The sequence below is a fragment of the Rutilus rutilus genome (genome assembly GCF_951802725.1).
Source record: "Rutilus rutilus genome assembly, chromosome: 5".
NCBI lineage: Eukaryota > Metazoa > Chordata > Actinopteri > Cypriniformes > Leuciscidae > Rutilus > Rutilus rutilus.
Window position 1 is genome coordinate 46,993,586 of NC_140213.1, and position 20,945 is coordinate 47,014,530.

The 20,945-nt window shown below is 39.1% G+C and overlaps 1 protein-coding gene across 1 annotated transcript; it reads right to left on the reverse strand.

Annotated features, from left to right (window-relative positions):
- Positions 1 to 14,614: 14,614 nt before the first annotated feature.
- LOC311290792 (SS18-like protein 2) lies at positions 14,615 to 19,187 on the reverse strand. The gene is made up of 3 exons (XM_084409501.1): positions 18,894 to 19,187; positions 15,282 to 15,358; positions 14,615 to 15,205 (listed from the first exon to the last, which is right to left on the reverse strand). Exons 1-3 carry the CDS (start codon positions 18,960 to 18,962, stop codon positions 15,094 to 15,096), a joined length of 258 nt encoding a protein of 85 aa, XP_084265627.1. The 5' UTR covers positions 18,963 to 19,187; the 3' UTR covers positions 14,615 to 15,093.
- Positions 19,188 to 20,945: the final 1,758 nt, after the last annotated feature.

The following is a 20,945-nucleotide window of genomic DNA, read 5'->3' on the forward strand; positions in this document are numbered from 1 at the left end:
TTGCTCAATGTTTTATCAGCTCATGTTTGGTGAGGACACAGTATAGTATTTGAATGTGCTGGATCTGACGATGAATACTGAGATATCAAACATTTTGTGTCTGTATGACTGAGTTAAGAAGATAACCTTCCCACATGGAGGGCAGCGATACGGCTTCTCTCTATTGTGGATTCTTATGTTTTTTCAGAGATTCTGACCAACTGAATCTCGTCACACTGTAAACACTAGTAAAGTTTTTCTTCACTGCAGTTTCGACTCAGCATCTCAAACAAAAGCCTTCCCACAATCAAAGCACAGATGATCCTTCACACTGCTGTCTCTTTTCTGGTGTAATTTTAAAGTACTTTTATAGCTAAAACTCTTTCCACACAAAGAATATGAATCTTCTCTTTTGTATGAACGTTCAGGAGTTCTGCAGAATGTCCTAAAATATGTTTTTCCGCAGCAATCAGTAAAACGGTCTTCCTCCAGAATGAGAACGGAGATGTAATTTAAAACTGCATGTCTTTCTGAAACTCTTTCCAGACTGATCACATGTGCACGGCTTCTCTCAGTGTGGATTGTCATGTGCTCCTTAAGGTGTCCTTTATGTGTGAAACTCCTACCACACTGATCACCGGTGTACGGTTTCATCTGGTCATTAAGGGTTCCTTTTTCTGTGAAACTCCTACCACACTGAAGGCAGGTGAATTAATTTTTGGCTCTTCTTTTAAATAAATTACTTTTAGTCAGTGAGCGACTCAAAGATTTTTTTTTAGAGATGCACCGATACCACTTTTTCCAGAATGAGTCTGATACCGATACTTTCATTTTTGGTACTCGCCGATACCGATACCATATAACCAATACCTGTATTTTCACTGCATTTGTCATTCTTAAATGTATTGGAGAAACAAAAAGAATATAAATCATATTAGTTGGCTTAATTTGTTCATCAAATAAATATTTCCTTAAGTTATTTTCGTGCTTAATTAATCCTGCTAAAATGCATTGTATGAGCTTCTGTTACTTTCACTCTTCATTTTTATTGCTCTATCATATTTTATCTTTCATTTAACAGTACAGCACATATTTAGAGCTGCTTCAGCAGGGCTCAGTGCTCAGTGCTGAGGATTGGGTCAGTGGTACAAATGTGTAGACACCAGTGACATATCAATTCTTTATTCCAATTTTGATACTACAACAAAAAACTACAGTAATCAATCAAATGTGAAAAAAACACTGCATATTCATTACTGAATAAATTAAATTTAGATGGATCTTTTTGTAAAGTTACAAAAGGTAGCCTATTTAGTCAAGAGCAGTGAGGAATTTATTTGTCCTTTGTTTGATTAACATTAAAACACAACAGCAGGTTTATAAGTCATCGTGGTGGTGCCATCGGCTTGGGCCCGTCATCGTGCATACAAGCAGCTATATTTTGGATTAAAACTAAATCGTATAATAAAAAATATATAGGCTATACGAAAAAAAAAAATATATATATATATATATATATATTTAAAAATATATAAATATCTTTAAAATATATAAATAAGTAAAATTCTTTGTCTTGTCCCTTAAAAAGTATTATATATATATATAAAAATAAATATAAATATATATATATATATATATATAATACTTTTTTTAAGGGACAAGACAAAGAATTTTACTTGCCTAACCTGAAAATAAAATAAAAAAATAACTAGGGAATCACTAAAACGAGAGAATTATTCTGATATTCTGGCCGCGATCAAAAAGTCGCAAAGTAAAAATTTTAAGGAAAACAAATATTAATCTGCAATGTAGCAAATTAATTTTCAATTCATTCAGGTACAATTACCAAACATATCTCAAGGTATTTTTGTCTTTTTATTAATTTAATTAATAAACTAATTATATAAAACTATTGTCAATGCAGTACAAATAAACTGGTTCTATGCCTTTACTTTATTAATAAAACTTATTTAAAAAATACAAGGCGTAGTAATTTATTTTCCTTTGGTGGTACAGCCTGAGACATGCACAAGCCTTCTGCATTTTTGTTTTGCTTTTCCCTCCATCGTACCGAACCGTGATGTCTGAACCGAGGTATGAACCGAACCGTGACTTCTGTGTACCGTTCCACCCCTAGTATGAAGCCAAATGATCTGCCAGCTAACAGCAGACCTAGCAGCTAGACTAGTTATTCAAAGCTAGCTTAACAACCTACTTGTCCAGTCAGTGATTACGAAAGATAAACAGGACTTACTTCAAGTCTGTGAGTTGATTAAAGGGAATGTGATTTGAGCATGAATGAGTATGTACATAAGAGCTTGGTAAACTATCTAGGAAGCTAATATTATTTTTCTTAATTTAGAATCCTGCATCATGGAGAGAAAAAGAGGAAAAAGAAAGATCACAACTTTTTTCAAGGGTAAATTGTGCTTATGTCATAACATGGCTGTTGTTGGAGGAAATTGTAGATATATTGGTCAACACTTATTCACAGATGTCTTCATTAAAATGAATTTAACCCTCTGAGGTCGACAAACGCGTCGGCGCGTTTTGCTGCATTTTCTCCACATTGTAGCACTATAAACTTAAATTTCTCCGTCATTTATGGTCATACAGAAAAAAGAAATATAAGAAAAGAATCTGTGGTATTTCTACTTTTGTATGTGTCCACTTCCAATCAAATCAAAACATTGTGCTTTTGTAAAATAAAGAAAATAAACAGTGTGTGCGTTCTGCCTCTCCGTCGCGGTGAACTTTTTTTTCTTGAGCACATCTATAAACTGAAACAAAACTCAGCGAATACTTGTCACACATTTATGAGCCATACACCTTTATAAACATTTAAGTGTGTACTTTTAAATGATCGGATTCAAAACGAAAACAAATATTCTCTGTTTAAGTAATTTGTATAAAACCAACAAGATGTCCAGCTTCTCAAACGCTTCCTAATTATTTTTTAATTTACCACGCCCACTCGCGCAAAAGATATTCAAATGCAAATCTCCACATGGAACGCGATCGCCCTCATTACCTCAACAACAAAACATTTCACTTCACTTTTCGTCGAGTTTGAAAGACGTGCCTGAGCTTACATTGGATTTACATCAGAAGAAGAAGAACGATATTTGAAGACAAGAAAGATAAGGTAAGAAATTCTTACATATTAGTTTGCTATTGTTGCATAAATTTCACATTGCAGTTGAACTGTTGCTAGATATGGTGAATATTATAATATTTAGACCCGTGTTTACTGTTACTGTGTTTATGGATATCTGCTCAAACGTAGATATGTACATGGTAGGCCTAACTATAATGTTTTATATTTGAGCGCGATCGTGTTTGAATGTATCATATTTTTGATCGCGATCGCGTTTTAATGTATCATATTTTTGATCGCGATCGCGTTTGAATGTATCATATTTTGGAAAAGGAAAACGCTCCAAACGGCTTCATGTTTTTACTATTATCTCATTTCATATCATCATAACGAATGGAAACATTTGAAGTAACATGATAATCAATATATTTTTCTCTAGCTTAGTTGTTACTGAAATCTTTTTGAAAATATATATAGGCTGCTATATTGTTATTATTTTTAATGCAGCACTGCGCATAGCCTATACCTACAAGGCACAACAAACCTGGTGTTCATTATATAATATATTGTTGGCTGTGCGTCTTGCCCTGCACCGCTTCCATGCGTTGCTCAGGGGTCAACACGTACTATTGTCAGGGGACAATACCGCGACTGTAGCGTACATCAACCGTCAAGGTGGTCTGCGCTCCCGCCGTATGTCACAACTCGCCCGCCACCTCCTCATATGGAGTCAGAAGCATCTGAGGTCGCTTCGTGCCATTTATATCCCGGGAGACCTGAACCAGGCGGCCGACGAGCTGTCTCGGCTTCGGCCTCTCGCTGAAGATTGGCGACTCCATCCCCAGACGGTTCAGCTGATTTGGGATCAGTTCGGGGACGCACAGGTAGACCTGTTTGCCTCCCACGACTCGTCCCACTGCGGCCTGTTTTGTTCCCTGACCGAGGGCACGCTCGGCACGGATGCACTGGCGCACAGCTGGCCGCGGGGCCTCCGCAAGTATGCGTTTCCCCCAGTGAGCCTTCTTGCGCAGACTTTGCGCAAGATCAGGGAGGACGAGGAGCAGGTAATTTTGGTTGCCCCATATTGGCCCAACCGCACCTGGTTCTCAGAACTAGTACTCCTCGCGACAGCACCTCCCTGGCCAATTCCTCTGAGGAAGGACCTGCTTTCTCAGGGACGGGGCACCTTATGGCACCCTCGTCCCGATCTTTGGAACCTCCACGTGTGGCTCCTGGACGGGACGAGGCAGGTTTGAGTACCCTACCACCAGCGGTGGTGGCTACCATCACTTCCGCTAGAGCATCGTCCACGAGACATGCCTATGCGTTGAAGTGGAACCTCTTCGTCAACTGGTGTTCTTCTAAAAATCTAGAACCCACGAAATGCCCCATCAGTGTCGTGCTTTCCTTCCTGCAAGAAGGGTTGGAGCGAAGGCTGTCTCCCTCCACCCTGAAAGTGTATGTTGCCGCCATTGCCGCACATCACAACGCAGTTGATGGTAAGTCCTTAGGAAAGCACGACCTGATCGTCAGGTTCCTGAGGGGAGCGAGGAGACTGAATCCTCCTCGCCCTCCTCGCCCTCCTCTCGTTCCCTCTTGGGACCTCTCAGTGGTTTTAACTGCTCTGCAGAGTGCTCCCTTTGAGCCTCTGCAATCAGTGGAGCTTAAGTTCCTGTCAATGAAGCGCTCCTGGTTGCATTGGCCTCCATCAAGAGGGTAGGGGACCTGCAGGCATTTTCGGTTGACGAAGCGTGCCTGGAATTCGGACCGGCTAACTCTCACGTGATCCTGAGACCCCGGCCTGGATATGTGCCCAAGGTTTCCACCACACCCTTTCGAGACCAGGTGGTGAACCTGCAAGCGCTGCCTTTGGAGGAGGCAGACCCAGCCTTGGCACTGCTCTGTCCAGTACGCGCGCTCCGTGCTTACGTTGACAGAACGCAGTGTTTCAGGACCTCAGACCAGCTCTTTGTCTGTCATGGTGGGAAGCTGAAGGGAAAGGCTCTCTCCAAGCAAAGGTTGTCTCACTGGATAGTGGACGCCATTGCTTTGGCATACCAGCAGCAAGGTCGACCATGCCCCCTTGGTGTGAGAGCCCACTCCACCCGGAGTGTGGCATCCTCTTGGGCTCTAGCGCATGGCGCCTCGCTAACAGACATCTGCAGAGCTGCAGGCTGGGCGACACCTAACACGTTCGCGAGATTCTACAATCTCTGAGTAGAGCCAGTTTCTTCTCATGTACTCGCTTCAACTAGCCGGTACTAGATTCTGCTCAGGTGTCTTCGCTTGCTCGCCATTCCTCTCCACGGATGGGATACGTGCGATATTCTTCACAGGTGAGCCTAATAAGCCCTGAGTCTCCTCCAGCACTGACGACGTCAACGCCAGAGTTATGCCACCGGCAGCTTTAGCGCTTGGCTAGGTGCCTCCATGTGCATGGTTCCCCCTCTGGGCGACCCCCACATGTGTATTTCCACTGTAAGCCTCTCTGAGCATGTGTCTTTCCCTTGGCAAGCCACCTTGCCACCCCTGGGGTTGAAATATTCCACCTGCGGCTGGACACCCCAGTGTTACTCCGTATGCAGCCCTTCGGGGTCATATGTGTATTCCAAGTCCCCCCCCTTCGGGTTGGGCATGATTGCATATTTCCACTGGATATGCTTCCCAGTGTACCTTGGTATTCCTGTGTTAAGTAGGACTCCTTCGTCCGTGCTAGTCTCACGACAGGGAGCTCAGACTTACGCAGGGCACTGGAAGACAGTTGAGAGGTGGCGTGATTACACTGGGAACCCCATTCGTCGTCATCCGACGTAACTCGGAGTGACAACGAAAGGGAACGTCTCGGTTACGTATGTAGCCCTCGTTCCCTGAGTAGGGAACGGAGACGTTACGTCTCCCTGCCACTTCCGCTGTACCGCTGGAACACCTGAGTTCAGTCTCGGCTCCTCAGCGAAGACATATCTGCATGTTGCTAGCGCACTTCCTTATATACCCCCAGGGTGGGGCGGAGTTACGCTATGCAAATTCCGCAGACCCATGGCATTTCTTTGCCATTGGCTCGTTTTATATACTCGAAGGTGATAGGATTTCTAAGCGAAACCCCATTCGTCGTCATCCGACGTAACGTCTCCGTTCCCTACTCAGGGAACGAGGGTTACATACGTAACCGAGACGTTATTCGTGAAAGATAACAAATTAGGATGCACAGCCTGCAAGGAGGAAAAGTGGCTATTTACAACACAGAAAGGTGTTCAGATGGCAGAGGAATGGATTAGTGGTGGTGTGGGAGGATGTAATATTCGGGCTATGCACAAGAAAACATAGAGACAGTTTAGCCCATCAAAAGGCTTTAGGTATAGAGAAACAGAGAGAGAAAGAAGTCCTTCCGAACATGGCTGCAACAGTTACTGCTTCTCTATTTGAAGAAACTGCCAATGCTTTAAGAACTGAATATTTTGTGGCGAAGGAGAGGCTGGCATTTACAAAAATGAGCTGCTTGGTTTCTTTGCAGGAAACAAATGGTGCAAAAATGGGCCAATTGCACAGGTCAGATCACGCATGCATTAACATGATAGAACATGTGGCTGTTAAGATGAAAAAAACGGTGATATCTAAAATAAAGAACAACGGGTCTCTCCTTAATATTACAGTAGATGAAAGCAGCACATATGGCATTAGTTATCTGGTAATTTATATAAGAGCAGATGTCATAGGTAGAGGGGATGTGGAGAACATATTCCTTGACTTTGTTGCACTTGATGAGGGAACAACAGCAGAAAATGTATATAAGGCACTTAAGAACAGTCTGATGATGGCAAAACTGGATGATGAGTATTTAAAGAATCATCTCATCAGCATTGCCACAGATGGGGCAGCAGTAATGACAGGAAAAGACAGTGGCCTCATTGTAAGGTTAAAGAAAGATTTCCCTTCACTTAAGAGTGTGCATTGCCTTGCACATAAACTAGAGCTAGCAGTTCACGATTCCCTAAAATGTGTAACAGGATGTAACCACTTTGAACATTTTATATCAAAGTTGTACACAATGTATCACAAATCTACCAAGAACGCACAGCTCCTGTCTGAAGCTGCCTCTGCGGTCCATATCAGCCTGCTAAAAAGTGGGAAAATATTTACCATCCGCTGGGTTGCCAGCAGTTACAGCACAGTGCAGGCAGTCTGGAAGGATTTCCCAGCTCTTGCACAGCAGATGAGAGCAGCATCTGAAGATCGCATGTACACTGATGCTGAGCGAAAGAAGTACACTGGGATGCTGAACAGACTGACCAGCACAGGCTTTGTTACAGACCTAGCCACCATGAGAGATGTGCTTCAGGAACTTAAAAGCCTTTCACTGAAACTGCAAGTGAGTACCTAGTCATCTTTTGTACAGTATAACATGGGTTCTATGGTGGTTTAACAAAGCTATAGATTGCAGCGTGCATTTATGGTTATATTGATACTTCATGTCACACAAATCTAACAATCTCCTTTATATATACATTTCAGAAGAGGAGTACCTCACTAACAGATGACAGCCGGGACATTAGACTGACAATGGAGGTTTTGGATGCCATGAAGACACATGGGGGAATGTCAATGAGAGAAGCAAAATAATCTTTGATGGAGGGAACCTTTAAGGGAGTAGCCCTGAAGGAAAGCACAGAGAAGGTCAATCAGCTTCAGTTCTTTCAGGCAGTGATTGACAACCTGTCAAGTCGTCTTCCAGATTCTGAACTCACAAAGTCATTAAAACCATTAGATTCTCACAACTGGCCCAAATCAAGGGATGAACTGATCTTGTATGGGGAGAAGGAGATACATGAACTTGCAAAGGATCTGGGTGAACCAACCAGAGAGGCTGTTGAAGATTTCCGTTCCTGGAAACTGCAAGAGGATCAAAGTGGGAAGACCTTAAGAAGATTGATATTGCAAGCCAAACATATCTAGCAACTTCAGCAGAGTGTGAACGAGGGTTTTCCGCCATGAATAATACAGCCAGTAAGACAAGAAATCGCCTAAGGGTCAGAAGTCTCTCAGCTGTCTTGTTCGTCGACATTAATGCACCCCCATTGGAGATGTTCGACCCTGAGCCTTTTGTGCTGTCCTGGCTTAAAGAGGGGCACTGTCCATCTACTGCAAAGAAGGCAGGAAAGGAAGCAAAGAATAAGAGAGAAGACAGACCACTGTGGTCCATTATGTGTTGATGTTAGACAATACTCCTTTAAAGGTCTAGAGCAGGGGTGCCCAATCCTGCTCCTGGAGAGCTACTGTCCTGTAGGTCTTCTCTCCAACCCCAGTTGACACTAACCTGATCAAGTTGTTCATCCAACTAATTAATAGAATCAGGTGTGCAAAATTAGGGTTGGAATGAAAACCTAAAGGATGGTAGCTCTCCAGGAGCAGGAGTGAGCACACCTGGGCTACAGTACCTGGACTTTAGTACTTTAGCCTATTGTGTTGATAAAACTGGATAAATACTGTTCTGAACTGAAAAGACTGCAAGAAAGGATTTAAACAACATGTTTGGTGTTGAAGATGATAACTTTAAGGGGTGTTTTTAACACTCATACTATAATAATAAATGGTATTCCGAAGTTATATTTTTTTCATTTTAATTTTGAGAACTAGTTAAGGCAAATAAATAAAATATGTGCCTGGTCACCTAACATGTTGATTTTGAATAATGTGGTTACTATTGGATTATTGTCATTTTAATGGCTTTTAGTCATGTTAGAATATCTTAAGGTTTTTTTTTTTAAACGTGTCCCTAAAGATTTTAGTTCAGGTTATGGATTGACTACTTTTTTTTTTTTTTTTTTTTTTGGATTGACTACTTTGAAACAAAGTAAACCGCCTAATGTAGCTACAGTCTTTTCAGACTGTAAAGACTGTTGCTCCAGAGTTAGAGGTTTACCTGTTAGATTATTCACCTTATTCCGGAAGTAGCACTGGGTGGCGCCATCCGCGTAATCTCACTTCCTGGTTTAGCTACTTAGCGCTTTGTTTGCCCTGGTCCAATCTGTTATCTGTCTTGATATAAGTAGATAGACTATAATATTATAGCCAAATGCGTTGGCCTATGGTTATTAACAACTGCTGCAGTGCAACGTACTAAAGTACATTTCACTTGAAGCTTTTGAAACAATGCCACAATCAAATTATTTAATAGCTGTGTCTTTCTAATAGCTATTACTTAGTTATGAAGATGTGCACAAACACTACTACATGTAAAGTTTGAAACATTATTACACCACAGTTTGTTTGCTTAATCACCAGATACATTTGCAGTGTATAGCCAACAGATGAGAAAAAAATAGCCACGAACTGGTGTAGAAAGAAAGTAGAGCCTCAACTAGATGAACAAGAGGGTAACGTTAGCTTAGCTAACTGCTAGCTGCAATTTCTTATGGTTTGATCTCTAACACAAGTTATGGCTGTAAAATAAATCCAGCGACTGAATTCTAGAGGACCATAGCTTTCAAACAAGGTATAGCATGTGTATGTGTCCTGTAGTGAGACCATTACAACATTAGATGTTTGTGGCTAATGTAGGCTAAACACTACACATCGGCCGGGCTGCGATCAGACAGGCAGACGGGTCATATAAACACCTAAAAGTCGTTTAAAAATTACCCCGAGAAACAGTGCATTGCTGTGCTGTTGGTACACACGTACATAGCACATTTGGCACAAATTAGCTTATCTTATGTGACATTTTATCAGTGAGACTTCTCTGCAGTTCTCCTCGAAATTGAATGAGGGTCCGCTAAACCGGAAGTTGGTTTACAACGGAAGTACTGGACAGAAGTAAAAGTGGGCGGGGCGGAATAAGGTGAATAGCCATTTCTCCAGACACCACTACAATACTGGGCCTAGCCCAAACCATGAAAACATCCCAAGACCATTATCCCACCTTCAACATTGGTCCATATAATTGTGAAAACACTATACAGTATATAGTGTAGCAAGGTAGTCTTCAGATTTTTTTATAATTTAATAATTACATTTTAGGGGACCCCCCAAGAGTCCTAAGTCATTTCGAACCCTGATTTCTGGTATGCCAGGTGGACACTAATTCAATTATGTATGTTTTGTTTTTTTACTTTCCTGATGATGCTGGGCTAAATAAATAATTCTCAATTCCAACACAGTCCTGATAGTGCCATCTGCAGCATTTTTCATATTGAATCTGAAATAATGCAGTGTGACAACATGCCCCGCCTGCACAACTGGGATTTAAACCCGGCGAGTGTCTTCTGCTAGTTAGCAAAGCATTAAATAACCATATCAACTGTTAAATAACATATTGGAGATTAAAATATATGTCTAATTTAAAATAAACACCAAAAATAGAGATGAAAAATTAACAAGCAAGAAATTAATTTTTGCTATGGTTAAATAAATGTTCAGTGATATCTTCCAAAGATTTCTGAATTTTGGCGCAATGTTTTTCTCTATATATTGTTGATATGGCAACTAGTAAATACACTAAGTTTTTAAAACAAGTGTTATAGCCCCGCGTAAGGTTGTGCCCCGCTCTCCCCTATGGGAAACCATGACATGATTATACAAAATTACCATTAGAAGTAGGCTAGTTAAGTTGGTCAGCTTGTTTCTGTGGTAATGGTCGTGACCTAGATATTATCTTACCTTAATTAAGTGTGTTCAGATCTATGGGGACTAAATAATATATTCTAGATTGAGCAAGTAGAGTAAAACCGTCTAGGATATTAGTCAATCGCCTCTGTTAATGATGACTGAGACTGACGAGCTTGTGGTTATGAGATCGTCATCGTACACCCGGCCGGTGCGAGACTCAAAGCGTAGCCTATAGGAATCCGGATGAACAAATGTAATTTCAATAAAGAGTTAAAATAATCAAACATTCACCTAAATTTAACAAACATCAATTAAACCTTTTTCATTTTTGGAGTCAGATGAAACAAAGAGGTAGCCTAATTAAATTACTTATAGTAGTAGTTTATTTGAACATGTAAAGAAAAACAAAAAAATTATATATATATATATATATATAATTGGATATACATACAATTAAAATAACAGATAAATAAGGACATGGACTTCTCAGCACAAGCTTCCAAAATTATTGTAATTCAAATAAGAAATTCCCATGTTCAAAAAGAGGGAAGAAGTTCAAAAATCCCTTTCTCTATTTTTATTTTTTAATTAAATACAAAACAAGTAGATGCTTTACATATTTACATAGCCTACACATACACCGTAGCCTATATCTACTTAAAGTATAGCCTACACTAAACACATGTATACACATAGACACAGATGCATACCTTCATGCATACACATTTCCATCTGTCTTCTTCTTTTCCGTCTATCTATATCAAACCTAATTATAATCCATCCAAACTAGTATTTAATCCCAGAAACCTACAATACTAACGTCTATATAATACTAATACTCAAGTCCTTCTATTCAATAGCCTATATTCATTTTAAATATTCTCTTAAAATTGCTCATTGTTGTAGCCTACATGATTTCATCTCTTCACTGCAGTTGTTCCATAAATTAACTCCTTAATGCAGTGATATTTAGCATTTATTCTTATAAGTGTCAAAGTGTCATAACAAGTGTTATGGAAATTTGCATTTAACATAGTGGTTAATAACCTTTTTGTACACAGATGCGTGTCCCCAAACAGAAACGTAACTGCCTTCCACGCTGTCCGAACGATGCATGATTCATGTTAACAAACAGCAGCTAGTCGGACCATTTCACTGGCAGCCGCTTCGATCTCGATTCGTTCGGCTTCGAGTTTACACACGACTTTTCCGATATGCATGGCCAGCGTGCTCACTCACAGCGCACTATTGCAGCCGCATTACGAAGATCCGGGGTCCTGGTTCGCCAACCAGACGTCCCATATAACGATACTGTGTTAAAATAGCTGTAACTGCCAAATGTCATGTGGGACGACCCAGACCGCAGCTCTCAGCTACTGTTCCATAGCTTGTAAATGACTCGGAAAAAAAGACACAAAAAAGAACTATAAATAATTTACTTTTTATGAAGAGGCTTTGAGCAGGCTCGGCAGAAATATAATAATCATAGCAGAGGTGTAATTTGAAAGAAATACACTACTTTTTCAGCGTCTGACAGATTTAAAAAGAAAAAAAGAAGAAAAAAAAGGATGTTAGCAGTATAAGTAACTTTGTGCCATGTTGTTTTGAATAGCACTTGCAGATATTTTCTCTAACCAAAGTATTGTTTAGAGGGGGGAAATGGTGCTTGAACTTAAAAAAAAGAAACGTTGTTTGGGAGTAGTAGTAGTTATATCTAGAAAGAGAGAGAGAAGAAAAAAATCCTTTTATGAAAAACACAAACCCTTCTGTATGGTCTTCATCCCTTCTTCATCGCGTTTGTTTTCCCATTGGCTTTCTTCAGAACGACACTAACACTTCTCATAAATATAACGTTTTATTCCTTTCAAATACAATATATTTCTTGTACAAATATTGACAGTATTAATCTTATTTTTGTATTTTCTTACACATTATACCATTACTCTATAAGTTAGCATAATATAGGCTTAATAATAAAAATAAGTAAAACGTTATTTTCCCAAGATGTGAAGCACATTTTTTTTCTTCCTTTCCTACAGAGTTTAACTGTACCTTCTTTCTACAGAGGTTACCAAATACGCCATTATAAACACTAATAAATGGTTCTGGTCGGATTGGGATGGATTTTTTTTTTTTTGGGTTATTTTTGAGCCCAGATTCCGTTGGTTTCTGTGGTTTCGGGCTGCATCTTAAAAGCCCAGAATGTTCATTTCGTGACGTTTGCCGATGCCAATGTTGCCTGTATTTATGATATGACCATGTTTTCTGAAAACTAACATACTTACCATGTTTACAGAGAATCGTTTGCTGTATATAAATATATCTTTTTATAGTTCTGTGCTTTGCACAATCAAAAATGTAGGTTCGTTGCTTCGTCCGTGTTTTTCTCCCAAACTGTTTCGGCTTTTTTCTTCTTTTTTTTTTTTTAAAAAAAAGATAAAACATCTTCAATGACCTTGGACTGTAACGCTCAACATTTCTCAGCTGTGTCAAAATGGTTTACTAGTGGCTTCAAAAAAAATTAAAAGGAGTTTAAAAAAAAAAAAAAAAGAGAAAAAAAAGAAAGAAATGATGTTGCCCTGACAGAAGATATGATGGGCGACTGCTTGGCTTATGTTGCTTATTGTTCACTAGAGCTGGCAACTGATTATTTCCAAGTGTACCAGCAATGCAAAAAATAAATATATAACATAACATCTGCTTTCATTTCGTCTTTGACTCATTTTGCATGCAAACTGAGAGCTTTCACATTTCGTATCTCCGTAACGTTTGTTAAAGCTACACTGTGTAATTTTTAAAGTTGATTCTTAGCAAAAAAACACTGTTCTTTTTAAAAGTATATGTGCTCATTAATGTGTAATTACTTGTACCAACTAATCAAGTATTCTGGTAAGTGTAGAATCTGCCATTTAGAATACATACGACCGAGTCGCTCGAATGGCGGCAGCCATGTTGCGCCTCCATCTTGAAAATACATTAGCCAAAGAGGGACATACCTGGAAATTCAAGCTTCGCCTTTCGCGTTTTTACACTCAGTGACACCGTGACGAATGTGAGGGGGAGATTACTCGCGACTGCCGGCAGATTTGAAATAATACGGCCACCGTAGGAGTTAAAACGCCCTCGGAATGCGAGAGGCTGGAAAGTAATATAAGAGCCCGTCTATGGAGAGCCTGGCCACTCCCTATTAAGTCCTATTGTACTGAATTTTGGTTGTAGTTCCACCAGAGTTCCACTGGGGGCGATCGCCCATGAGTGCAGATTCGATTGTAGGTTTTGCAAGTTATAGGTCGAAAGTTGAATGAACGAGTACTTATGTCCTTTCGATTTCTTACAGGTTGAGTTGTTGCCCATAACACGCTAGCATTCTGCTAATGAACGCTGATTGGTCAGTGAAGGACTGATTACGACCAGAGATACCGCTTGATGGCATCGTGGCATCCGAAGCGGGACCAGAAACAAAAACTCTTCTAGCACGTGTGTTTACCTGTGTCAGCTGTGTTGTCGATGCCTCGAGAGAAAAGAAAGTGCAGAGCGAGAAAGCACCAAAGTGACTGAAGGATTGCCGTAAAGCAGTATCTCTGGTCGTACGATGTGTATGACGTCATTGACATTTTAAAAGACTTTTTAAAGCAAATAAGTGACTCTAAAAAATCTAACACCCATCAATGTGTCATTTCTTTGCATCTCCTTTCGAATACAACATTCAAATTACTAGACAACAAATTATATCCTGAGAAAAGTGGATTTTTATGGATATAGTGCCATAGACCTCCATTCATTCTGCACTGGTCCTGTGAGCGACCTCATGTGGAGCCAGAGTGGAACTGCAACCAGTTCAGAAGCCGGAAGTTTACTGAGAGTGGAAGTTCTCACCTTACTAGACATTCTCTGGTAATATTCAGTTGGTAGTCATAAACAATTTCACCGCTAGATGGGAGTAAATCCTACACAGTGTAGCTTTAATTCATGTTCTCAATTTTCTTTATTGCAGTTAAAAGTCAGAAGGCCAGTACAACAACACCAGAAGTACTTCAATGACATGTGGATTCAAAAGGAGTCTGATTTGCATTTTGTGCATAATGGATTTAAACATGGTATTTTATTTATGGCATTTCATATATTCATTATACATAGTATTAAAGTATAAATATTATGAAATTATGTACATAAATACAGTGTTTCCCAGCAAAGACATCTGGGATTCCTTTCGGAATTTTTTTATATATAAATAATCAAACAACAACCAGGTGGGAAAACATTTTCGCAATAACGTTTGGTACCTAAATTTGCCACATACATCACTTGTATTCACTCATATTCGAATGTACATAAACAACTGAGCTGTTGAGCAATACAATAGTTAATGATACATTTATTATAACGCGTTTACAATATTCCTGTAACCAGAACATCTAACTGACTGAGTCATTTGCAGAAGTCTGCGTCTCCTCTGGCACGATCTCTGCGCCGGCATCAGCTATAGTTCCCAAATATACGATGTTCCGGTGCAAAATCTGCTGGTATCTGAAGCAGATGAAGTGTATACTTCATTAAAAGCACTAAAGCATATGAAGAGAACAGACGCATGAAACACACGTACTGAACACACTCGGTGGCTCGGCCCTTCTGCAGATACTCTGTGATGCATCTCACCAGCTGATCGTTCTCATCCAGCAGCTGCAAAACAGTGGCAATCAGATTAACTTCAGGAAACACTTCAAAACTTTACATATTATACACTTATAGGTCTGCACCAGAAAGGTAATTTAGTTCATGAACATTTCAAAGCATCTTTCTGAACCCCTTACCTATTGATGAAGCGCAGATGAAGTAAAGCAAAACACTGATCATGAATTACTTGGCTTATACTACTCCTAAATCCTACATCATTCGTTTTCTTATAAAAACGCATGGCTTTGCTTCAGAAGGCCTTTATTAACCCCTCGAATGGATTACTTTTATGATGGATAGATGTGCTTTTTTGAGCTTCAAAATCTCAGGTACCATTCACTCCCATTATAAAGCTTGGAAAAGTCAGGATATTTTTAAATACAAGTTACTCTGATTGTGTTCGGTTGAAAGAAGAAAGTCATATACACCTAGGATGGCTTGAGAGGGTGAGTAAATTATGGGATAATTTTCATCTTTGAGTGAACAAACCCTTTAGGTTGCACTTTTTTTTTTATATATAATATGTGATTTAAACACTTCACTGAAAGACATATTTCTTTATTTTTCTGAATTTTTCTTTTGTTTTGCATTGCAAATTTCATTTTATTCACAAGAACAAATGTCTCATCAACACTGTCTAGATTCTTTCATGTTAAAATTTTCCCATAATGTAAAATCTCTTAAACTTAATTTAAAATAACACAATTTATTATATGATGTTTACTTGTTTGTATTTTCCCTTTTCCTATTTCAAATGCAGTGTTTTTTCTCAACAGTAAAAAGTCCTTGTCTGACTTAACTTGCTAATTTAATTGCAGTTTTTTTAGAGAACAAAATCAGAACTAGGAATTTCAATACCATAGTTTGAAACCTATTGAGTTTACTCGCTTTGGAATTTTGATTCGTAAATGTAAACGGCGTTCACACTTATTCAGTGCCGCTGCTAGCCATTTTGGTGCCCTAAGCATAATTCCTTTATGATGCCCCCCACCCCGACCCCGAGACAAAAAAAACTTTTGTTTTTTGCCAGTTTAACTTTTAATTACCAAACATATAATTCATTACCAATAACACAATAGCAGCATCACAGTATAAAACTTAAGAACACTAAAAAGAGAAAGTAAAATCTTCATAGCTTTGCTGACTTTGTAGAATAGCCAACACACACTACACATTTGAAAGTGCAAACTTTTCTTCAGTAAAAAAAATAGCAAAATAAAAAAATTATCCAAATAATCCAGACATGTTTTTCCCAAATTCAATGTCACTTTGAATAAATTACATTTATTATACAAAATATTCAAACAAGGAATCTTATACCGGAAAAAATGATAAACATTTAAAACTGAAAGCATGGCAGCCAAGGAGTTCTCCCCCTTTATTCCTTATTTATCAACTATTTGATAAATCTAATCTAATATAAAAGCTTAATAGAATGAGGTGCAATAATGCACACAATTCAACAGTAATGTTTACTTTATATCATTCATAATGACATTTTATATTTTTTATATATATATTTAACAGGAATTGTTAGCCTACCATGCACTGCACTGACTGCTAACGTGGGGTGGGGTGGGGTGGGGGGGGGGGGGGGGTACTTTCTAGACTAGAGCAATTAAATTATCTTGTTCCCCTTTTTTTGTTACATACATGGCTAAAATGTGCCTAATAATATTTCTATAGGCTAATGAAATAATATCGGCATTATAATTTTTTTTTTTCATTGCAGGGTTCGTACACTTTTTCCAAGGTCAAATTCAAGCACTTTTCAAGCACTTTCCAGGTCCATTTTAAAGCTTTTTCCAGCACCTTACACTACCGTAAATTACATACCAATACATAGTTAAAATTATTATTTAGTGTTTTTATCACATCAAAAGAGATAAACAGCCAAATGTTTCATAATAGCAGAGGGCTGCACGATATTGAAGAAAAATTAGATATGCGATAACTCATTAAATAATGTGATATTCAATTTGCAATATTTCGATATATTGTGCAGCCCTAATATTTAAGCCAATCACAAGTTTTATTCTTTAAAATGTATCACTAAGTATATAGCCTAAACCATATGAATAATATACTTTTCATTATATTAATGTCCAAATATTGCTTACCAGATAATGTGATTTATAGGCTGTAAAACTGAATTAATTTAAAATATGAAGACTTAGGATTTGAACAGAAATATTTGACAGGCCTTCCCGTTTTGGGACACATTCTTGATATAGACAAGGTTTGAACAATATCTGAGTGCACAGGCACCTGCCTGATAAATGTATTTCCTTGCCAAGATGTCTTGGGCCAATACATAACGTTAGCTAATACATTTACTGGAATAGAGCAATGTAAATATTGCATAGGGCTATCCTAAACAGTAACAGTATACTAATGACACTGACTGATTTCAGTTCCGCAATCAACGACTGTTGTTATGCACTGGGCTAACGTTTGCAGGTTAATTTGCACGTTACAGTTCTGTAATTTTGGCGATGTTCACTGCATATTCCACAAATGAACGTGACATAACGGACATGGCATGCAATACTTACACTGCATTATCACACCAAGTACTCTCAGTCACTAATGGCCCTTTCAGATAGGACGCGGACCGCGCTGCGCTATGAAATGAAACCAATAGGCCTATATTTCAATGGCTTGCGCCGCGCGACTTGGACAAAAGCAGAGCTCGCGCGCACGCCACCGTCAAAGTTTAAAATAGTTCAACTGTTGCCGCTGCGTGGCCAATAAAAGCGGTGCATCCAAACAACCGCGGAAATCAAAATGAAACCTCCGCCTACTTTTGCTCTGGCCAGCGTAACGCAAATCAATCTGTTTCTGATTCTGAAGGGCTACATTTTTTTTCTCCATTTAATAAAGAACTATTTCGTCAGAAAGATATTTCTTGTGAAAGAAATACAGTTACAAATTCAAGCATTTTCAAGCATTTTATCCAAAATTCAAGCACTTTTCAAACCTTGAAAACACAACATCAAAATTCAAGCACTTTCAAGGATTTCAAGCACCCGTACGAACCCTGTCATTGGGATATTTTTGGTGCACCCTCAGCACTTGGTGCCCTACGCACAGCGCGTGGTGGGAGCGGCGGCGCTGCACTTATTTAATAACAGCTGCGACTCTCGCGTTCACACTGCAGCAAACAGAAGTGGCGCGAATTCATCGTTTAAAATTTCTTAACGAACATGTTTTTAAACTTGCGTGAACGCGCACAACGGACAACTGACGAGAGCAGCTCCGATGAAAGAAAGAAACTGACTGGATCAACAATCTTTATATTGAATTTCTCTAATATCTGCATCTCCGTAAGTTACCAAAAACACACAACAACACATACGAGACCCACATCAATGACGTAACTAACGTTAGTTTGTCAGTACGGTTCCGTCACTTCCGTGAGTCCTGAAAACATATATGGCTGAGGTCGTTTATAGAAACTAGAGCGGTCGTTTCTCCCATAAATAACCGAACTGTGTGTGTGTGTGTACAAATTAAGCACTGAGTTAAAATGTTTACTCACTCTTTGAATTGTCTCCTGGTTGATTTGCGCTTTTCCGCGCTGCCGTTTGGGAACAAAAACAACAGACATTTTCACGGGCTCGAAAACTCAAGCACCGATGCGCCTCACACGGATATATTCAGCTCAAAAGCGCTTCTGCAGATGACAAACCGCTCCAGAAATCGATGAATATCAACATTTTATTATGTGACCAACAACAGTCTCCATCAGAGCGACTCGTTTCTTCTGTGTTATTCGGATTTTTTAGTGACTCGGTTCATTACTGACCCCTGCGGGTCATTCTCATTCTTCTTCTTCTTCTTCTTCTTTGTAACGTATGTTTGTAACGTTTAATGGCGGGTGGCAACCAGCATTATGGTGCATTACCGCCACCTACTATGTTGGAGTGTGGGCCAGAGATTTCCTTCCCTTGATGAAAAATAAATAAATAAAAATAATAATAGTAATAATACTAATAATATTTCCTTCTCCTAAATTCTATTAACCAATCCAGTTTCTCTCAAATAACATAATAACTTTCTAGACTAGAGCAATTAAATTATCTTGTTCCCCTTTTTTTGTTACATACATGGCTAAAATGTGCCTAATAATATTTCTATAGGCTAATGAAATAATATCGGCATTATAATTTTTTAATAATAGTAATAATACTAATAATATTTCCTTCTCCTAAATTCTATTAACCAATCCAGTTTCTCTCAAATAACATAATAACTTCCCTACCTCAATATCAAAAACATTTATTAAACTTAATTCTTCATGTTCAAGCTTTCTACTTTCCTCCTTTAACACTTCCCGCTCTCGAGAGAATTTTTGACAGTGAAGAATTACATGCTCGACTGACTCCTCTATTTGGCAATGATCACACATTCCTGAAGGGTGCTTAAAGTTTTATTAAGCCTAGTATGACCTACCCTTAGCCTTGTCAAGATGTTCTCCTCTTTATTATTTCTTCTGGCTATCCTTACTGGGCCCACATCTTGCTGTAATAGAGATGTCGCCCTGTGTTTCCTGTATCCCAACTGTTCTGCCACTCCTTAATGATGTTTCGTTTAATTATTCCTTTAGCTTCAGACTTACTGAGTGGAACGCACAAGATCTCCTCCTGCATCAGAGCCTGTTTTGCTAATGCATCCACCTCTTCATTTCCCTTAATCCCTCTGTGTGCTGGGATCCACATAAATGTTACCTGCATGTTCATATTTGTAATTCTGTACAATGCTTCATAGATCTCATTTACTATATCTTGTCTGCTGTTAGATGTAAATGACTGCAGTGACATTAAAGCAGAACATGAGTCTGTACATAAAATAACTTTTTTAATTTGTAATTCTTCTACCTTCTGTAAAGCTGTTACAATTGCCAACATCTCGACTGTATACACTGATAGATGATCTGAAGTCCTTCTCTTACCAGAAACATGCAATGTAGGAATACTAAAACCAAAACCTGCTTTCCCTGTATTAGGATCCTTGGATCCATCTGTATATATTTGTACATATGTTTGATATAGTGTTTGTAATCTATCTTCTACCAGAACTGCAATATTTCCAAATCCTTTTTGACCCTGTATTTCTCCCAGAAAATATAAATCTACTGACACTGATGGAAACAACCAAGGTGGTGTCACTGATAATGGCACTGTCGGGATATATCCACCTTGATTTAATGTCATATTTCCAGCTATTTCCTCACATCTCCATGCAAAGGATCCCCGTTTAGCTCTTTCACTCTCCCAACATGGGAGAAGTATCTTAGTTGTAGGATGCCGATCCCCAGAATGTCCTTGTAAATTTATCCAGTAGTGCATCATTAACTGCTTACGTCTAATGTGCAGCGGCATTTCCCCCATCTCAACCTGAAGAGCAGCCACAGGAGTTGTTTTCATAGCCCCACAGCATAGTCTTAGAGCTTGAGCTTGCACCACATCCAACTTCTTTAATGAAGTTTTTGCTGCCGATCCATACGCAATGCACCCGTAATCTAATACCGATCTTATCAATGCTATATACACATTTTTACTAGCAGCCCTACTTGCCCCCCATTCTGACC